Consider the following 13,255-nt stretch of genomic DNA (forward strand, 5'->3'; position numbering starts at 1 on the left):
CAATATTATAAAAACAAGAAAAGACTTATTTGAATAAGATCAGACACAAAAAACTAAAGATTTATTGATGAAGACAAGAGTTATTCTATTTATACTAAGTTCTGAATGCCAAAGTAGCAATTTATCTTGTACAACGCTTATCACATCTGGTGAACCTCAGTATTTAGATAGCTGAGATGCACTTTAATTATCATAGCTTGTCCATGTTGTTGCACAACACAGACATATCTACCCATCAAGAATACCTTAATCTTTATAGACACTTGTAGCCCTTCCGGCACAACAGTCCTTCTTTTTTTTCATAGCTGTTACATGCAATATCCAGCATAATATTTTCCGCTTGTTTTGCGACTTGATTACATCCATGGATTCTCTTCTTGATCATTTGGATCCTTCTCTCCAAAACACGGCAACTGTACTGAGGCATGGGGCCTATCTTTCGAATCACCATCGTGATATGCTCCAAATAATGTTCGCTGATCGGAAAGAATTTTGCTGAGATGTGAAGACAAAGAAATTGGTGCCACTTGGTGACCAGTTCTTCCAATTTTTGTATCTCGCTCTCAGATATATCCTGCTGCAAGCATACTGAGCAAATCAGAGATATTGTACGTAGGGCTTCCTTGGCAGCTTCAGAGACAGTAGGATCCAAATGGCATAAATCAACGTGGTCGATAAGAACTGTGGGCACAAAGTACTTCAGGAACACCAACCAATCTACTCCTCAATCCGTCCCTCCCTTGCTGAAGACATCCATGAAATTGCCTTCGAAGATCAAAGGTGATATGCTTGCAAGTTGGTTCAAGCAAATGCTGATCTTCTCTATTTGTCGCGGTTTCAAGCGAAGAATTGATTCCTTGTCCGTAAACATTTTCTTGATTCTTGGTGTCATGTTTTGTCCAAACAAATGAAATTCATCCAAGCCCACAAATGTTGGATCAATGAATGATGGCAGGTTTCGAAACAAAGAAGGCCTTTCGATACCAAGTTCTAGTGCACTGGATTTGTATTCTTCAATTGTTAGCAATCGTAGTGGTCGATCTTCATCATTAGCTGCTAGTTGAAAAGAAATAACACCATTTTTGCTGATGCCAATGATCGCACAAAAACGGCAGCCTTGAAGCAACGTATGGGATGCGAGGAAATTGAGTTCGCTGACGCTGGGGATATCACCAAAGGATCCCATGAGGTGAACTTTGAGCGAGATACTTGTTGAGTTGTTTCTCTGCACCTGTAGTCCATCACGAGCCAATTTTTCCAATTCGTTGACAAGGTATTGGAGGTAACTGTCTAATCTCTTGGTGTTTGGGATAATGGCGAAATCAATCAGGAACTCCATTTTGTATCTATAGGCAGAAGGAAGGCTCAAGATTTGTATCATGACCAAGTTCAACATTGCACCGCCTTTTTTGTGTGATTGGAATCCATCTACGTACAGGGACAGGTCAATGTCGTATCTATTGTCGAATAGATGTCTGTTGTTCACTAAATTTTGCATTGTATCGCCCTTGAACCTTGCTCTGATGGATGAATCCTCGTCATCAAGCACTCTGATGAAGTTTGGATTTTCGAACAACGTGGCAAGTTGTGGACCAATTGGTAGCATCTTGATGGTTCTTCTGGGGCTACCATCAATATTGAATCTCTTTTCAAAGCACACTGGACATTCGTCCCCATCCTCTGGTGGTTGAAAGGCATAGCAATACCTGATGCACACATCGACTGTATAAGGTGCAAAAGAAGTGACCCTTTTCCTAGCAGAGCTGGCCTTGAATGTTGAGACTATAGGCGTTGCAACTTATCATAGTAAATGTTAGCGCTTTGAAACAACCAACTTTGTTATGGTTACTTACAAGGATACGTTTGGTTGTGCCATTGAACAAGTCTTCGGATGCTTGAGTTTGTCAAGTTTTCTTCCCTGAAGATCTTGTGGATCTCAGTATTTTTAGCATCCAGTGGTGGTAATGCCTCGCAACTGTCAGACATCTGATTGTCACTATAGTTAGCGCCGAGTCCATCAGAGTCTCCAAAGTCATATTCTCCATCGCTACCAGGTTCACCATCGCTGTTTTCTTGCTGACTGTTTCTTTCAATGTAAGATCCAGCCTGAGTATCATGTTCAGTTCTTGCTTTCTTTCCTTAATACTGATTAGTCTACAGTTGTTGTGTCATTTGAAGAGTGCCAAAGTTTATGCTGTTTTTCATGTCTATTGCGAATTCTTCGACAACACTGGGCACAAAAAAATGGCATCGTAAATAATATTAGAAATAAAGGTTAAACACAAATCTGTCTGGATTGTCTTTTATGCTCCTTATATTGCATGCGTGTCAATCTGCATGATTGAAACATCAATGTCTGTGATAGCGGGTGCTATTAATTATTGGAAACATTACTAGACCAGTTTTTCTCTGTCTTTCATAGATTGTTACGCATTTATCGCAATTGATACAACCATCTCGAAGCACTGCTCTATTTTACACTTTACACTAATCACTTATTCAAAAATGGATCAAGCACAACAACCATTCTTGCAAAGATTGGAGAACATTCAACAGGACTTGTCCAATCTTAGCAAACAGGTCAAGGAATGTAATGACAACCAGACCGAAGTAAAAGCTATGCTGCAGCACATTGTTCAACAATCTACCTCTTCGAGCACGACCAATGTTGCGAGACTAGATGGAGTGATATGCCGTCCAAGCAAAGCAGACAACAAACATCTGGAGGAGCTTTCTGTTGAGCTATGCATCAACGTCCTTGAGGAGCATCGATTAGGTGGGGAAAACCTTGATGGCAAGAAAGTCTGGGAGCTTGTCAAAGATGCAGCATACAACCAGGCAAAGAAAGCTGACAGGCAGTTCCCGAATATCACTTTCAGCAAGCTGGACGACAGGTTTCAAGCCTTGTTGGTCAAGACCGTCATTAACGATGTAGCCAAAAAGGGCGTTGACATCTCTGGGTTCTTCAAAGATTGGTTGCCGCAGTTTGCTGTCTCCAAATCATTGTCTGGCATAATCGATTACAAATACAGTGCCAGGCCAAGCAATGACACCGCAATTCACGAAACCCAATTCGATGATGATCTGGTATTTTCTGAGGGATGATCCCAAGCACAATCCGAAGAAGATTCTGTCGACGATGACGAAAATTTGATTGTAGACAAGATCAATTTTCATGTTTCTCGAAATACTGGATCACAAAAGTAAATGCTGCATAGAGAAAAGTACTCTTTGATACTAATCGTAATATTATAGAAGAATCAGCACGCAACATATGCCTCTAGTAGAACAAGTAATTAAGCTTTCATAGATATAGCGCAGTAACTCACATTTCTTTTCCATTTTATAATGTGCACTATCACTATAGCCAATGCAGCCATCTCCAGTATCAAAAAATGTATCTGCATCAAACAAATCAAAGGCAAAGGAATATGAAAAGCACAGAAGATATTCATCACCAGAAACGCAAGATTTGCAAAGACAGTAAGTCTCTTATCATCGCCCTGGAGTTAGCCATTTTATGCTGATATTCTCTCTATCTCTTAAATTGTAGAAACATAAAGGTAATCATAAGGCATTGATATCATAGATGGAGCTACTTATCTTTGTGTTTTAGGGACCCAACAATAAGAGAGTGCGCAAGTCGTAAGGAATTCTGATCTCTATGCTTATTCTGATTAGGCTACGCTTCGTTGTTATTGCCCGTAATGTAATATCATCATGTTTCTCTGTAGTAGTAGCGCAATTATTATATGTCAAGAAATAAACAATGGTTTCTATTGTAATAGCACTAAATGCTATTATATATCTGATTTATTTTTTTATGAATATTTTGCAAACCACCCTAAACTACATGAATTTTTTGAATTTTTCTGAATTAAGTGAGCACTTTTCCGAATTTCTCTGAATGCCATTCAGAAAAATTTCGACAAATTTGTAGAAATATTCAGCAATATTCAAATCTTTTTTAGTCACAGTGGAATGATGATCCATGGTGTAGTGAAAACAGGTTTAAATAGATTTCACAAAAAAAAATAAAGCAATAGTAAAATACAATGGAAATCAACTGTATTTTATTTGTGTATAAAATGAACTGAAGATCCTGGTGTTGTAAATCTAAAAGTACGTGAGAATGGATATAAGTTTATTTTCGTAAAATCAGATGAAGAGGAGAGGGAAGAGTGAATGTCTACTGCTATTTATATGTATGATTTATGGATTGCTTACACACCCGTCTAGAATGGTGTTCTCATGCTAAGCTTTAGTGTGAATCCTCACTTATGCTAAATGGTAATTATTTCAGATATAGATGATCAGTCTAAGTATCTTTAGTTGCTCTTGACAACGTTGATTACTTACATTCCTTATCTTCTATCTTTTGACATATAGAGAATAGCTTACTGAAACTTAGCTTATGTGAATATCATGGTTATCGTTTACAGGTTGATACAGTTTATTTACATATGCTTCATATGTGCATAGTTTATTACTGAATTCAATCTACGACATTGTGATTCAGGAACAGTTAGATGTGTGAATACAACATCTGGAATTGAGTAAAAAAAGAAGAGTATTTATACATTTGCAACTAGCTTGTAGGATTAGTGATGATAGAGAGCAATAGATGCTGCTATTGCGATATCTGGCAAACGTTGCTGATGTTTGATTCAAAGTGGTAATCAATGCAAGAGCACTGGCCATAAGGGTCGATTTGAGTAACCTTGATGGGCTTGGGTGAGCTATCGTCATAGCATGTTTTAATGTAACCTTGATGGTTTAAAGTGTGGTATTTGTTATTGAAGTACGGAACCCTTTATCTGGGATATTGTGCAACTATGGCAGCGGGGCATAGTTGTCATATTCGAATATGCTTGTTATTGATTTGATTCTATTTGGATAAAGATTCCATCACTTATTACGACCACCATGGGCTTGATTGAATACACTGTGATCAGGAGTGATTCATTCACACGATGTGCGATATAAGCATGCATCTTTGCTTTAGTATTTTTAAATGGGTTTTTGATTTACATTTGAGCGCTTTCATTAATAGATCCAAATAACATGAATTTGAATGAGTGCTATTTGATGAACTTTGGTTTTCAATTAAGTTGCGTTTGGGTGGCTATTTCATTACATGATCTTTGTCTGGTCTTTGTTGGGGCTTTGTCTGATCTTTGTTTGGTCTTTGTCTGGTCTTTGTCTGGTCTTTGTTTGGTCTTTGTCTGACCTTTCTCTGGTCTTTGTCTGATCTTTCTCTGGTCTTTGTCTGATCTTTGTCTGGTCTTTGTCTGATCTTTGTCTGGTCTTTGTCTGATCTTTGTCTGGTCTTTGTCTGATCTTTGTCTGGTCTTTGTCTGATCTTTGTCTGGCCTTTCTCTGGTCTTTGTCTGATCTTTCTCTGGTCTTTGTCTGGTATTTGTTTGGTCTTTGTCTGGCCTTTCTCTGGTCTTTGTCTGGTCTTTGTTTGGTCTTTGTCTGGTCTTTGTCTGGTCTTTGTCTGGTCTTTGTCTGATCTTTGTCTGGTCTTTGTTTGGTCTTTGTCTGGTCTTTGTCTGGTCTTCATCTGGTCTTTGTCTGGTCTTTGTCTGGTTTTTGTTTGGTCTTTGTCTGGTCTTTGTTTGGCCTTTGTCTGGTCTTTGTCTGATTTTTGTCTGATCTTTGTCTGGTCTTTGTCTGGTCTTTGTCTGGTCTTTGTTTCGTCTTTGTCTGATCTTTGTCTGATCTTTGTCTGGTCTTTGTTTGGTCTTTGTTTGATCTTTGTTTGATCTTTGTTTGGTCTTTGTTTGGTCTTTGTCTGGTCTTTGTCTGATCTTTGTCTGGTCTTTGTCTGGTCTTTGTTTGGTCTTCATCTGGTCTTTGTCTGGTCTTTGTCTAGTCTTTGTCTGGTTTTTTGATCTTTTTCTGGTCTTTGTCTGATTTTTGTTTGGTCTTTGTCTGATCTTTGTTTGGTCTTTGTCTGATCTTTGTTTGGTCTTTGTCTGGTCTTTGTTTGGTCTTTGTTTGGTCTTTGTCTGGTCTTTGTCTGATCTTTCTTTGGTCTTTGTCTGATCTTTGTTTGGTCTTTGTCTGGTCTTTGTCTGATCTTTGTTTGGTCTTCATCTGGTCTTTGTCTGGTCTTTGTCTAGTCTTTGTCTGGTCTTTGTCTGATCTTTGTCTGGTCTTTGTTTGGTCTTTGTTTGGTCTTTGTCTGGTCTTTGTTTGGTCTTTGTCTGATCTTTGTCTGGTCTTTGTCTGGTCTTTGTTTGGTCTTTGTCTGATCTTTTTCTGGTCTTTGTCTGATTTTTGTTTGGTCTTTGTCTGATCTTTGTTTGGTCTTTGTCTGGTCTTTGTTTGGTCTTTGTCTGATCTTTGTCTGATCTTTGTTTGGTCTTCATCTGGTCTTTGTCTGGTCTTTGTCTAGTCTTTGTCTGGTCTTTGTCTGATCTTTTTCTGGTCTTTGTCTGATTTTTGTTTGGTCTTTGTCTGATCTTTGTTTGGTCTTTGTCTGGTCTTTGTCTGATCTTTGTTTGGTCTTCATCTGGTCTTTGTCTGGTCTTTGTCTAGTCTTTGTCTGGTCTTTTGATCTTTTTCTGGTCTTTGTCTGATTTTTGTTTGGTCTTTGTCTGATCTTTGTTTGGTCTTTGTCTGGTCTTTGTCTGATCTTTGTTTGGTCTTCATCTGATCTTTGTTTGGTCTTTGTCTGGTCTTTGTCTGGTCTTTGTTTGGCCTTTCTCTGGTCTTTGTCTGATCTTTGTCTGGTCTTTGTTTGGTCTTTGTTTGGTCTTTGTCTGATGTTTCTCTGGTCCTTGTCTGGTCCTTGTCTAGTCTCTGGTGTCGTTTGTTCTCTGGTTTTTCGATGGTGCTGGTATTGCTGCTGCTGTTGCGAATCCGGTCTTTCCTGGTTTACTGTCTTTGGTGCATGCTTGTTCTCTGGTCTATTTGTGGTTGTGGTAAGTGGTAAGTATCTTCTTTCTTCTGGTCGGAATGATATAAAACTTCTTTGAACGTTTGTATTATTGCTTTCTTTCTCGTGATAATGCATTTTATCATGATGTTTACTTTGTTGCGCTTTCTTCTTCTTTTGCTGGTTGTGTTGCCTCTGTGGTTTGACATGAAACAACATTAGTCATTATGTTGTAGTGCAAATTTATACCACCATTGCTTTTGCAGTTGTACGTGTTTGTGTTGTTACTCTACATTCGACTATTTACCATGCACTTTGCTCATGTATGCAATACTGTTGCAACAACAACGAGCTCTTTTGAACATCTTTGATGTTGTATTTATGATATGCTTTTCTTTGACTCGCGTTGTGTGAGTGTCCATTTTTTGCCTACATATTACTATACTCCTATAGTAATATGTTCTTTTCTTCTTGTGGAATACATCCACTATGATCTGCATTCCGACAGTTCATCCAGTTACCAGTGTTGAGGATATAGATCATCTCTGAGAGGCAAATGTATTAGGCGTTGTATATTACATAAGAGGATCTGAGAATGAGCTGAGATGCATAGTAGAAGTGAGAGGTCTTTATTCAAGCAGCACGAAGGAACGTGAGTGGTGCCATCAAATGGCTAATCTATATCCTGGTTCCTAGAGAGTGGTAGCCTATGGCCTTTCGTCCCTGGAAGGGGGTTTCAATTCCGACAAATGTTCTTCCGCCAAAGCTATTAGGAAGAACATTCTATTCTGGATCATCTTTGTTGTTTATCCTTGACTGGTGGTTCATGAGTTCTTATACAACACATCCTCGTTAACTGGTTCAAGGCTTATACAATTATCCCGCATTCAAGATCAAGGTCCTATTGCTGCGGCACTGTCAAATAATAACTATAAATACCTTTGATATCTACACTAATTTTGATCCCTATTCAATCTTGGAATAACATAATAAATATATTCAGTTCTAATTGTATTTACTCTGTCTATATTTCGTTATTCTAAACATACATACAGTTTATATCTAAATCTGGTTGTTTAGAATAACGAAATATAGACAGAGTAAATACAATTAGAACTGAATATATTTATTATGTTATTCCAAGATTGAATAGGGATCAAAATTAGTGTAGATATCAAAGGTATTTATAGTTATTATTTGACAGTGCCGCAGCAATAGGACCTTGATCTTGAATGCGGGATAATTGTATAAGCCTTGAACCAGTTAACGAGGATGTGTTGTATAAGAACTCATGAACCACCAGTCAAGGATAAACAACAAAGATGATCCAGAATAGAATGTTCTTCCTAATAGCTTTGGCGGAAGAACATTTGTCGGAATTGAAACCCCCTTCCAGGGACGAAAGGCCATAGGCTACCACTCTCTAGGAACCAGGATATAGATTAGCCATTTGATGGCACCACTCACGTTCCTTCGTGCTGCTTGAATAAAGACCTCTCACTTCTACTATGCATCTCAGCTCATTCTCAGATCCTCTTATGTAATATACAACGCCTAATACATTTGCCTCTCAGAGATGATCTATATCCTCAGCACTGGTAACTGGATGAACTGTCGGAATGCAGATCATAGTGGATGTATTCCACAAAATCAATAACAAGCATATTCAAATATGACAATTATGCCCTGCTGCCATAGTTGCACAATATCCCAGATAAAGGGTTCCGTACTTCAATAACAAATATCACACTTTAAACCATCAAGGTTACATTAAAACATGCTATGACGATAGCTCACCCAAGCCCATCAAGGTTACTCAAATCGACCCTTATGGCCAGTGCTCTTGCATTGATTACCACTTTAAATCAAACATCAGCAACATTTGCCAGATATCGCAATAGCAGAACCAATTGCTCTCTATCATCACTAATCCTACAAGCTAGTTGCAAATGTATAAATACTCTTCTTTTTTTACTCAATTCCAAGATCTTCAGTTCATTTTATACACAAAATAAAATACAGTTGATTTCTATTGTATTTTACTATTGCTTTATTTTTTTTTGTGAAATCTATTTAAACCTGATTTCACTACACTGCTATTTATATGTATGATTTATGGAGTGCTTACGCACCCGTCTAGAATGGTGTTCTCATGCTAAGCTTTAGTGTGAATCCTCACTTATGCTAAATGGTAATTATTTCAGATATAGATGATCAGTCTAAGTATCTTTAGTTGCTCTTGGCAACGTTGATTACTTACATTCCTTATCTGCTATCATTTGACATAAAAAGAGTAGCTTACTGAAACTTAGCTTATGTGAATATCATGGTTATCGTTTACAGGTTGATACAGTTTATTTACATATGCTTCATATGTGCATAGTTTATTACTGAATTCAATCTACGACATTGTGATTCAGGAACAGTTATATGTGTGAATACAACACGTTTGGATACCCTTTTATATAAAAACAAAAATCATCATAAATGTCAGATCAATAGCAGATCAACTAGTTGTAGCCCTTCGCCGTTTGAACCCCTGAGCCAATCAAATTGCTTGAAAACTCCGCTGATCTAAAAAAAATTTGCGAAGGTTTCCCCCTGTTTTGATGTGAGGCAAAATTTTAAGCGCCGCTATATATAGCAATATGGCTGTTACTATCATCAAATTTCCCTCAGGTGCTAGAACATGCCTTACTTACACCACCTAGCTTTTAAATTCTGGCATTGAGATTCTCAATCATCACTAAAGTAAGTAGCAATAACCAAGTGGAGGCAGCCTATCCATCTCCTAGTCTCGGATAAAGTCTTGTTGAGCTTCAGCGATAGGCACATCCACCACAACGTAATAAAGAGGTATGCTTCAAAGAAGCATAATAAAAGAAAAAAAAAAAGGAAGAACAGAACATAATACTGTACTATAGAAGTATAGTAGTATGTAGGCAAAGAAAAGGAACACTCACACAAAAAGGTGAGTTAAAAGAAAAGCTTAACAACAAGTACAACATCAAAGATGCTCAGAACAGTTCGTTATTGTTGCAACAAAAATGCATACATGAGCAAAGTGCATGGTAATAGTCGGATGTAAAGCAACACAAACACATACAATTGCAAGAGCATTAGCAGTATTTTAAGTATGCAATACAACATAGTGACTAATGTTGTTGTGTGAAGCCACAGAGGTAACACAAACAACAATCCACGGCCATATAACATAGTAGTATTACAACCGTAATACAGATATATAGCAGCACATCATGCTTGTTGTTCGTACATACGAAGCAACAACATTGCAAGCATGCGTTGAGCTGATCATATCACAGCCAACAAAGAAAAAAGAAAGCGCAACAAGTCAAGCATCATGAATGCATTATCATGAGAAAGGAAGCAATGATAAAAGCGTCCAGAGAAGCTTTACATCATTGCAACCACAAGAAAAAAAGCTACTTACCACTTACCACCACCACAGATAGACCAGAAGAGTATAGGCAACTACCAGAGATAGATCAGAGAAAACAAGCATACAACATGTGCAGTAAACCAGGAGATACCATATTAGCAGCAACAGCGGCAACACCAGCATTATAAAAGAACCAAAGAACGAACGCCATTAGCAGAGATCAGACAAAGACCAATGAAGTTACTTACCACTTATCACCGCCACAGATAGACCAGAAAAGTATAGGCAATCACCGGAGACAGACCACAGAACGAGCATGCACCAAATAGAGTAGTAGACCAGGAAAGACCAGATTAGCAGCAGCAGCAGCAGCAACACCAGCGCCATAGAAAAACCAAAGAATGAACGACACCAGGAACCAGACAAAGACCAAAGAAGCAACCACCAGACATGGTAAACCAAAGAAACAGACAGCAGAGATAGCAGACAAGTAACGGCAGCACCACTCATGTCAAACAGGCAAAAAAAAATTTCAAAACCTAATAAACAAATTCAATTAATTTTAGCTCTACGCCTTCCAGTGCTCGTTATCAAATGGTACCTAATGCATTTCACTTCAAAGAAGCAATATCAAGCGCTTTTAACAGTGTAAGGCCGTGGTATCAGAAGCTAGATTGTTATTATCAATCAAACGGCTTCCAAAACAGCCATGGTTTGATACTAAACGCGTTATGCAAAAAAAAGGAGGGTATGGAAGAATGAGAGGACGTCCTATCCGACGTCACAACCAGTAGATTTGTTCTCAGCCCTCTGCCGTCGTGGCAGCCGTAATTGCGGCAATCTAATTTGAATTTGTGTAGTAGTGGGTATTTTTGTGTTCAAATTTGATTTGATCTGACATCTTGTAAACGTTTTTATCAAGTTTGACTAAGAAAACTGTCGTTATCACACCCAGCTTTCTAATGTGACTTTAGAGGACTAAAGAAGCCGCATCGAATGGTGCTGATTATATTCAGCTTTCAGATCGAAAATAATGAGCAATATGCAAAAATATGAAAACAGGTTTTCTGTGATTATGTCAAAAGTTAGCATATAAAAGCCTCATAGAAAGAGCTTCCACTGTTGCATTCCGTCTTTGCGATTAATTTGATCTTATATGTGTCATAGGAAGAGTCTTCATTTTTGGGGTGAAAAACGCGATCATTTGATTTTCAAAAATTTTCCCTTACTAGTACACATGAAAAGAATGGGAATTCCCATGGATTTGCAATGACCCAAAAAATTTTGAGATAAAGCATTAATAAGTAAAGCGTGGCCAAGGGGAGACGTTTGGCCCTATTCCAAGTGTCCACAACGCTTTGTAGCATGAGTTGTCCGTGCTTCAAAGTGGCTAGATTTGGACAGAATTTTGTGATGAATTCGTAATAATAGTCGACGATAATAATCAGTTGTCAACTGTATCTAAAACGAAAGCAAAGAGCTTCTTTACTACAGGGCATCTAACTAGTTTAAATATAGTAGATCCCTGGTCAATGACTACTACGTTGAGATGGTATATAAATAGCAGGCTACTGGGGCCTTATGGATTGTTGGTATAGCTTATTGAGAGGCCACCAAAGTCGATATGTTTCATGTAGTGTAGGTGGATCTCGATATCTTGACATTAGGGAGATTGAATCTATTGTAGTTCCTGAGGCACCCGTACACACACAATTGACTGGACTTGTAAACATAGATGTGATGTGATACGATAAACATCACCTATGTTGCTACACTGTAAAAAGCGGCTTGAGGAGAAAGTGAATGTACCCTAAGATGCATGCTTGTATGCAACATTTGGCCGAAAAATAAGACGTAGTCGGTTATGTTGCTATACAAGTAAGTGAGGAATAGTTCTGTCTGATGATCCAGATGTTTTGCATCATACGGGACACAATTCTCAAGCGATGGACACTTTATTCTGACTGTTGATCCACTGTGATTCGCATTCTGATAGTTCATGCAGTTTCCAGATTGAGATGTAGACTGTGTATGCACTGGATTAGATGTACGACGATACAAATTTATACTACTATAAGAAGAAGGGTATGAATTTTAGATACGCTAGTACTATGAGACTCATACTACGGTATATACCATGTAGGCTATAGATGGCATCACGGCCATGGAATGCGCTATATAATATTAGAATTATATTTGTTGCAATGAAATCAGGTTTAATAGATTTCGCAAAAAAATAAAGCAATAATAGTAAAATACAATAGAAATCAGCTGTATTTTATTTATGTATGAAATGAACTGAAGATTCTGGAATAATTGAATAAAAAAAATGAATAGTAGCTATACATCTGTAACTACTAGCTTGTAGGATTAGTGATGATAGAGAGTAATATGTGTTGCTATTCACTGGGGAATGGCGTTATCTGGCAAATGTTGTTGATATTTGATTTAAAGTAGTAATCAATGCAACAGCACTGGTCATAAGGGTAGTACGTTTGTTGTTGATTTGATTTTATTTGGATAAAGGTAATATCACCTATAATTATATCAACCATCACGACGGGTCTGATTAAATACACTGTGATCAAGAGTGATTCATTCACGCGACGACGTGCGAGATAAAAGTGCATCTTTACTTTAGTAATATGTTTGAATAATGATGCTTTGATGCACATTTGAGCGCTTCATTGGCAGATTCAAATAACATGAATTTGAATGAGTGATATTCGATGAATTCATTCATTGTAAGTGCCTTTCCTCAACTGGAAATGCACAGGGTTACAAAGCTATTCACTTTCACATTCTTTTAGTCAAATAAACCCATTGAACAGCCACTACCTGTTGCGGCATTGATTTTGGGCTACTACCTGCGATAGATAAGTATCTTAACAACAGTGATTTTGTTTTCAAAGTTGGGACCACCATTCAAAATCGAATTTTGAAACATTGATGCTAGACATTTGACAGTA

General features: G+C 37.9%; 4 protein-coding genes across 4 annotated transcripts; 1 reads left to right on the forward strand and 3 right to left on the reverse strand.

The window, feature by feature from the left end:
* Window positions 1-724: 724 nt before the first annotated feature.
* ATC70_003900 (uncharacterized protein) lies at window positions 725-1,986 on the reverse strand (the record flags this gene model as incomplete). Its single annotated transcript, XM_064823255.1, has 2 exons — window positions 725-1,797; window positions 1,854-1,986. The coding sequence occupies 2 exons, from the start codon at window positions 1,984-1,986 to the stop codon at window positions 725-727; spliced, it is 1,206 nt and encodes a 401-aa protein (XP_064678567.1).
* Window positions 1,987-2,505: 519 nt separating this feature from the next.
* ATC70_003901 (uncharacterized protein) lies at window positions 2,506-3,105 on the forward strand (the record flags this gene model as incomplete). Its single annotated transcript, XM_064823256.1, has 1 exon — window positions 2,506-3,105. One exon carries the CDS (start codon window positions 2,506-2,508, stop codon window positions 3,103-3,105), a length of 600 nt encoding a protein of 199 aa, XP_064678568.1.
* A 1,997-nt stretch (window positions 3,106-5,102) lies between these two features.
* Window positions 5,103-5,852, reverse strand: SLA1_1 (cytoskeletal protein binding protein; the record flags this gene model as incomplete). Its single annotated transcript, XM_064823257.1, has 1 exon — window positions 5,103-5,852. The coding sequence occupies one exon, from the start codon at window positions 5,850-5,852 to the stop codon at window positions 5,103-5,105; it is 750 nt and encodes a 249-aa protein (XP_064678569.1).
* A 521-nt stretch (window positions 5,853-6,373) lies between these two features.
* ATC70_003903 (uncharacterized protein) lies at window positions 6,374-7,024 on the reverse strand (the record flags this gene model as incomplete). Its single annotated transcript, XM_064823258.1, has 1 exon — window positions 6,374-7,024. One exon carries the CDS (start codon window positions 7,022-7,024, stop codon window positions 6,374-6,376), a length of 651 nt encoding a protein of 216 aa, XP_064678570.1.
* Window positions 7,025-13,255: the final 6,231 nt, after the last annotated feature.

This window comes from Mucor velutinosus, assembly GCF_035048745.1.
Source record: "Mucor velutinosus strain NIH1002 chromosome Unknown tig00000268, whole genome shotgun sequence".
Classification (NCBI taxonomy): domain Eukaryota; kingdom Fungi; phylum Mucoromycota; class Mucoromycetes; order Mucorales; family Mucoraceae; genus Mucor; species Mucor velutinosus.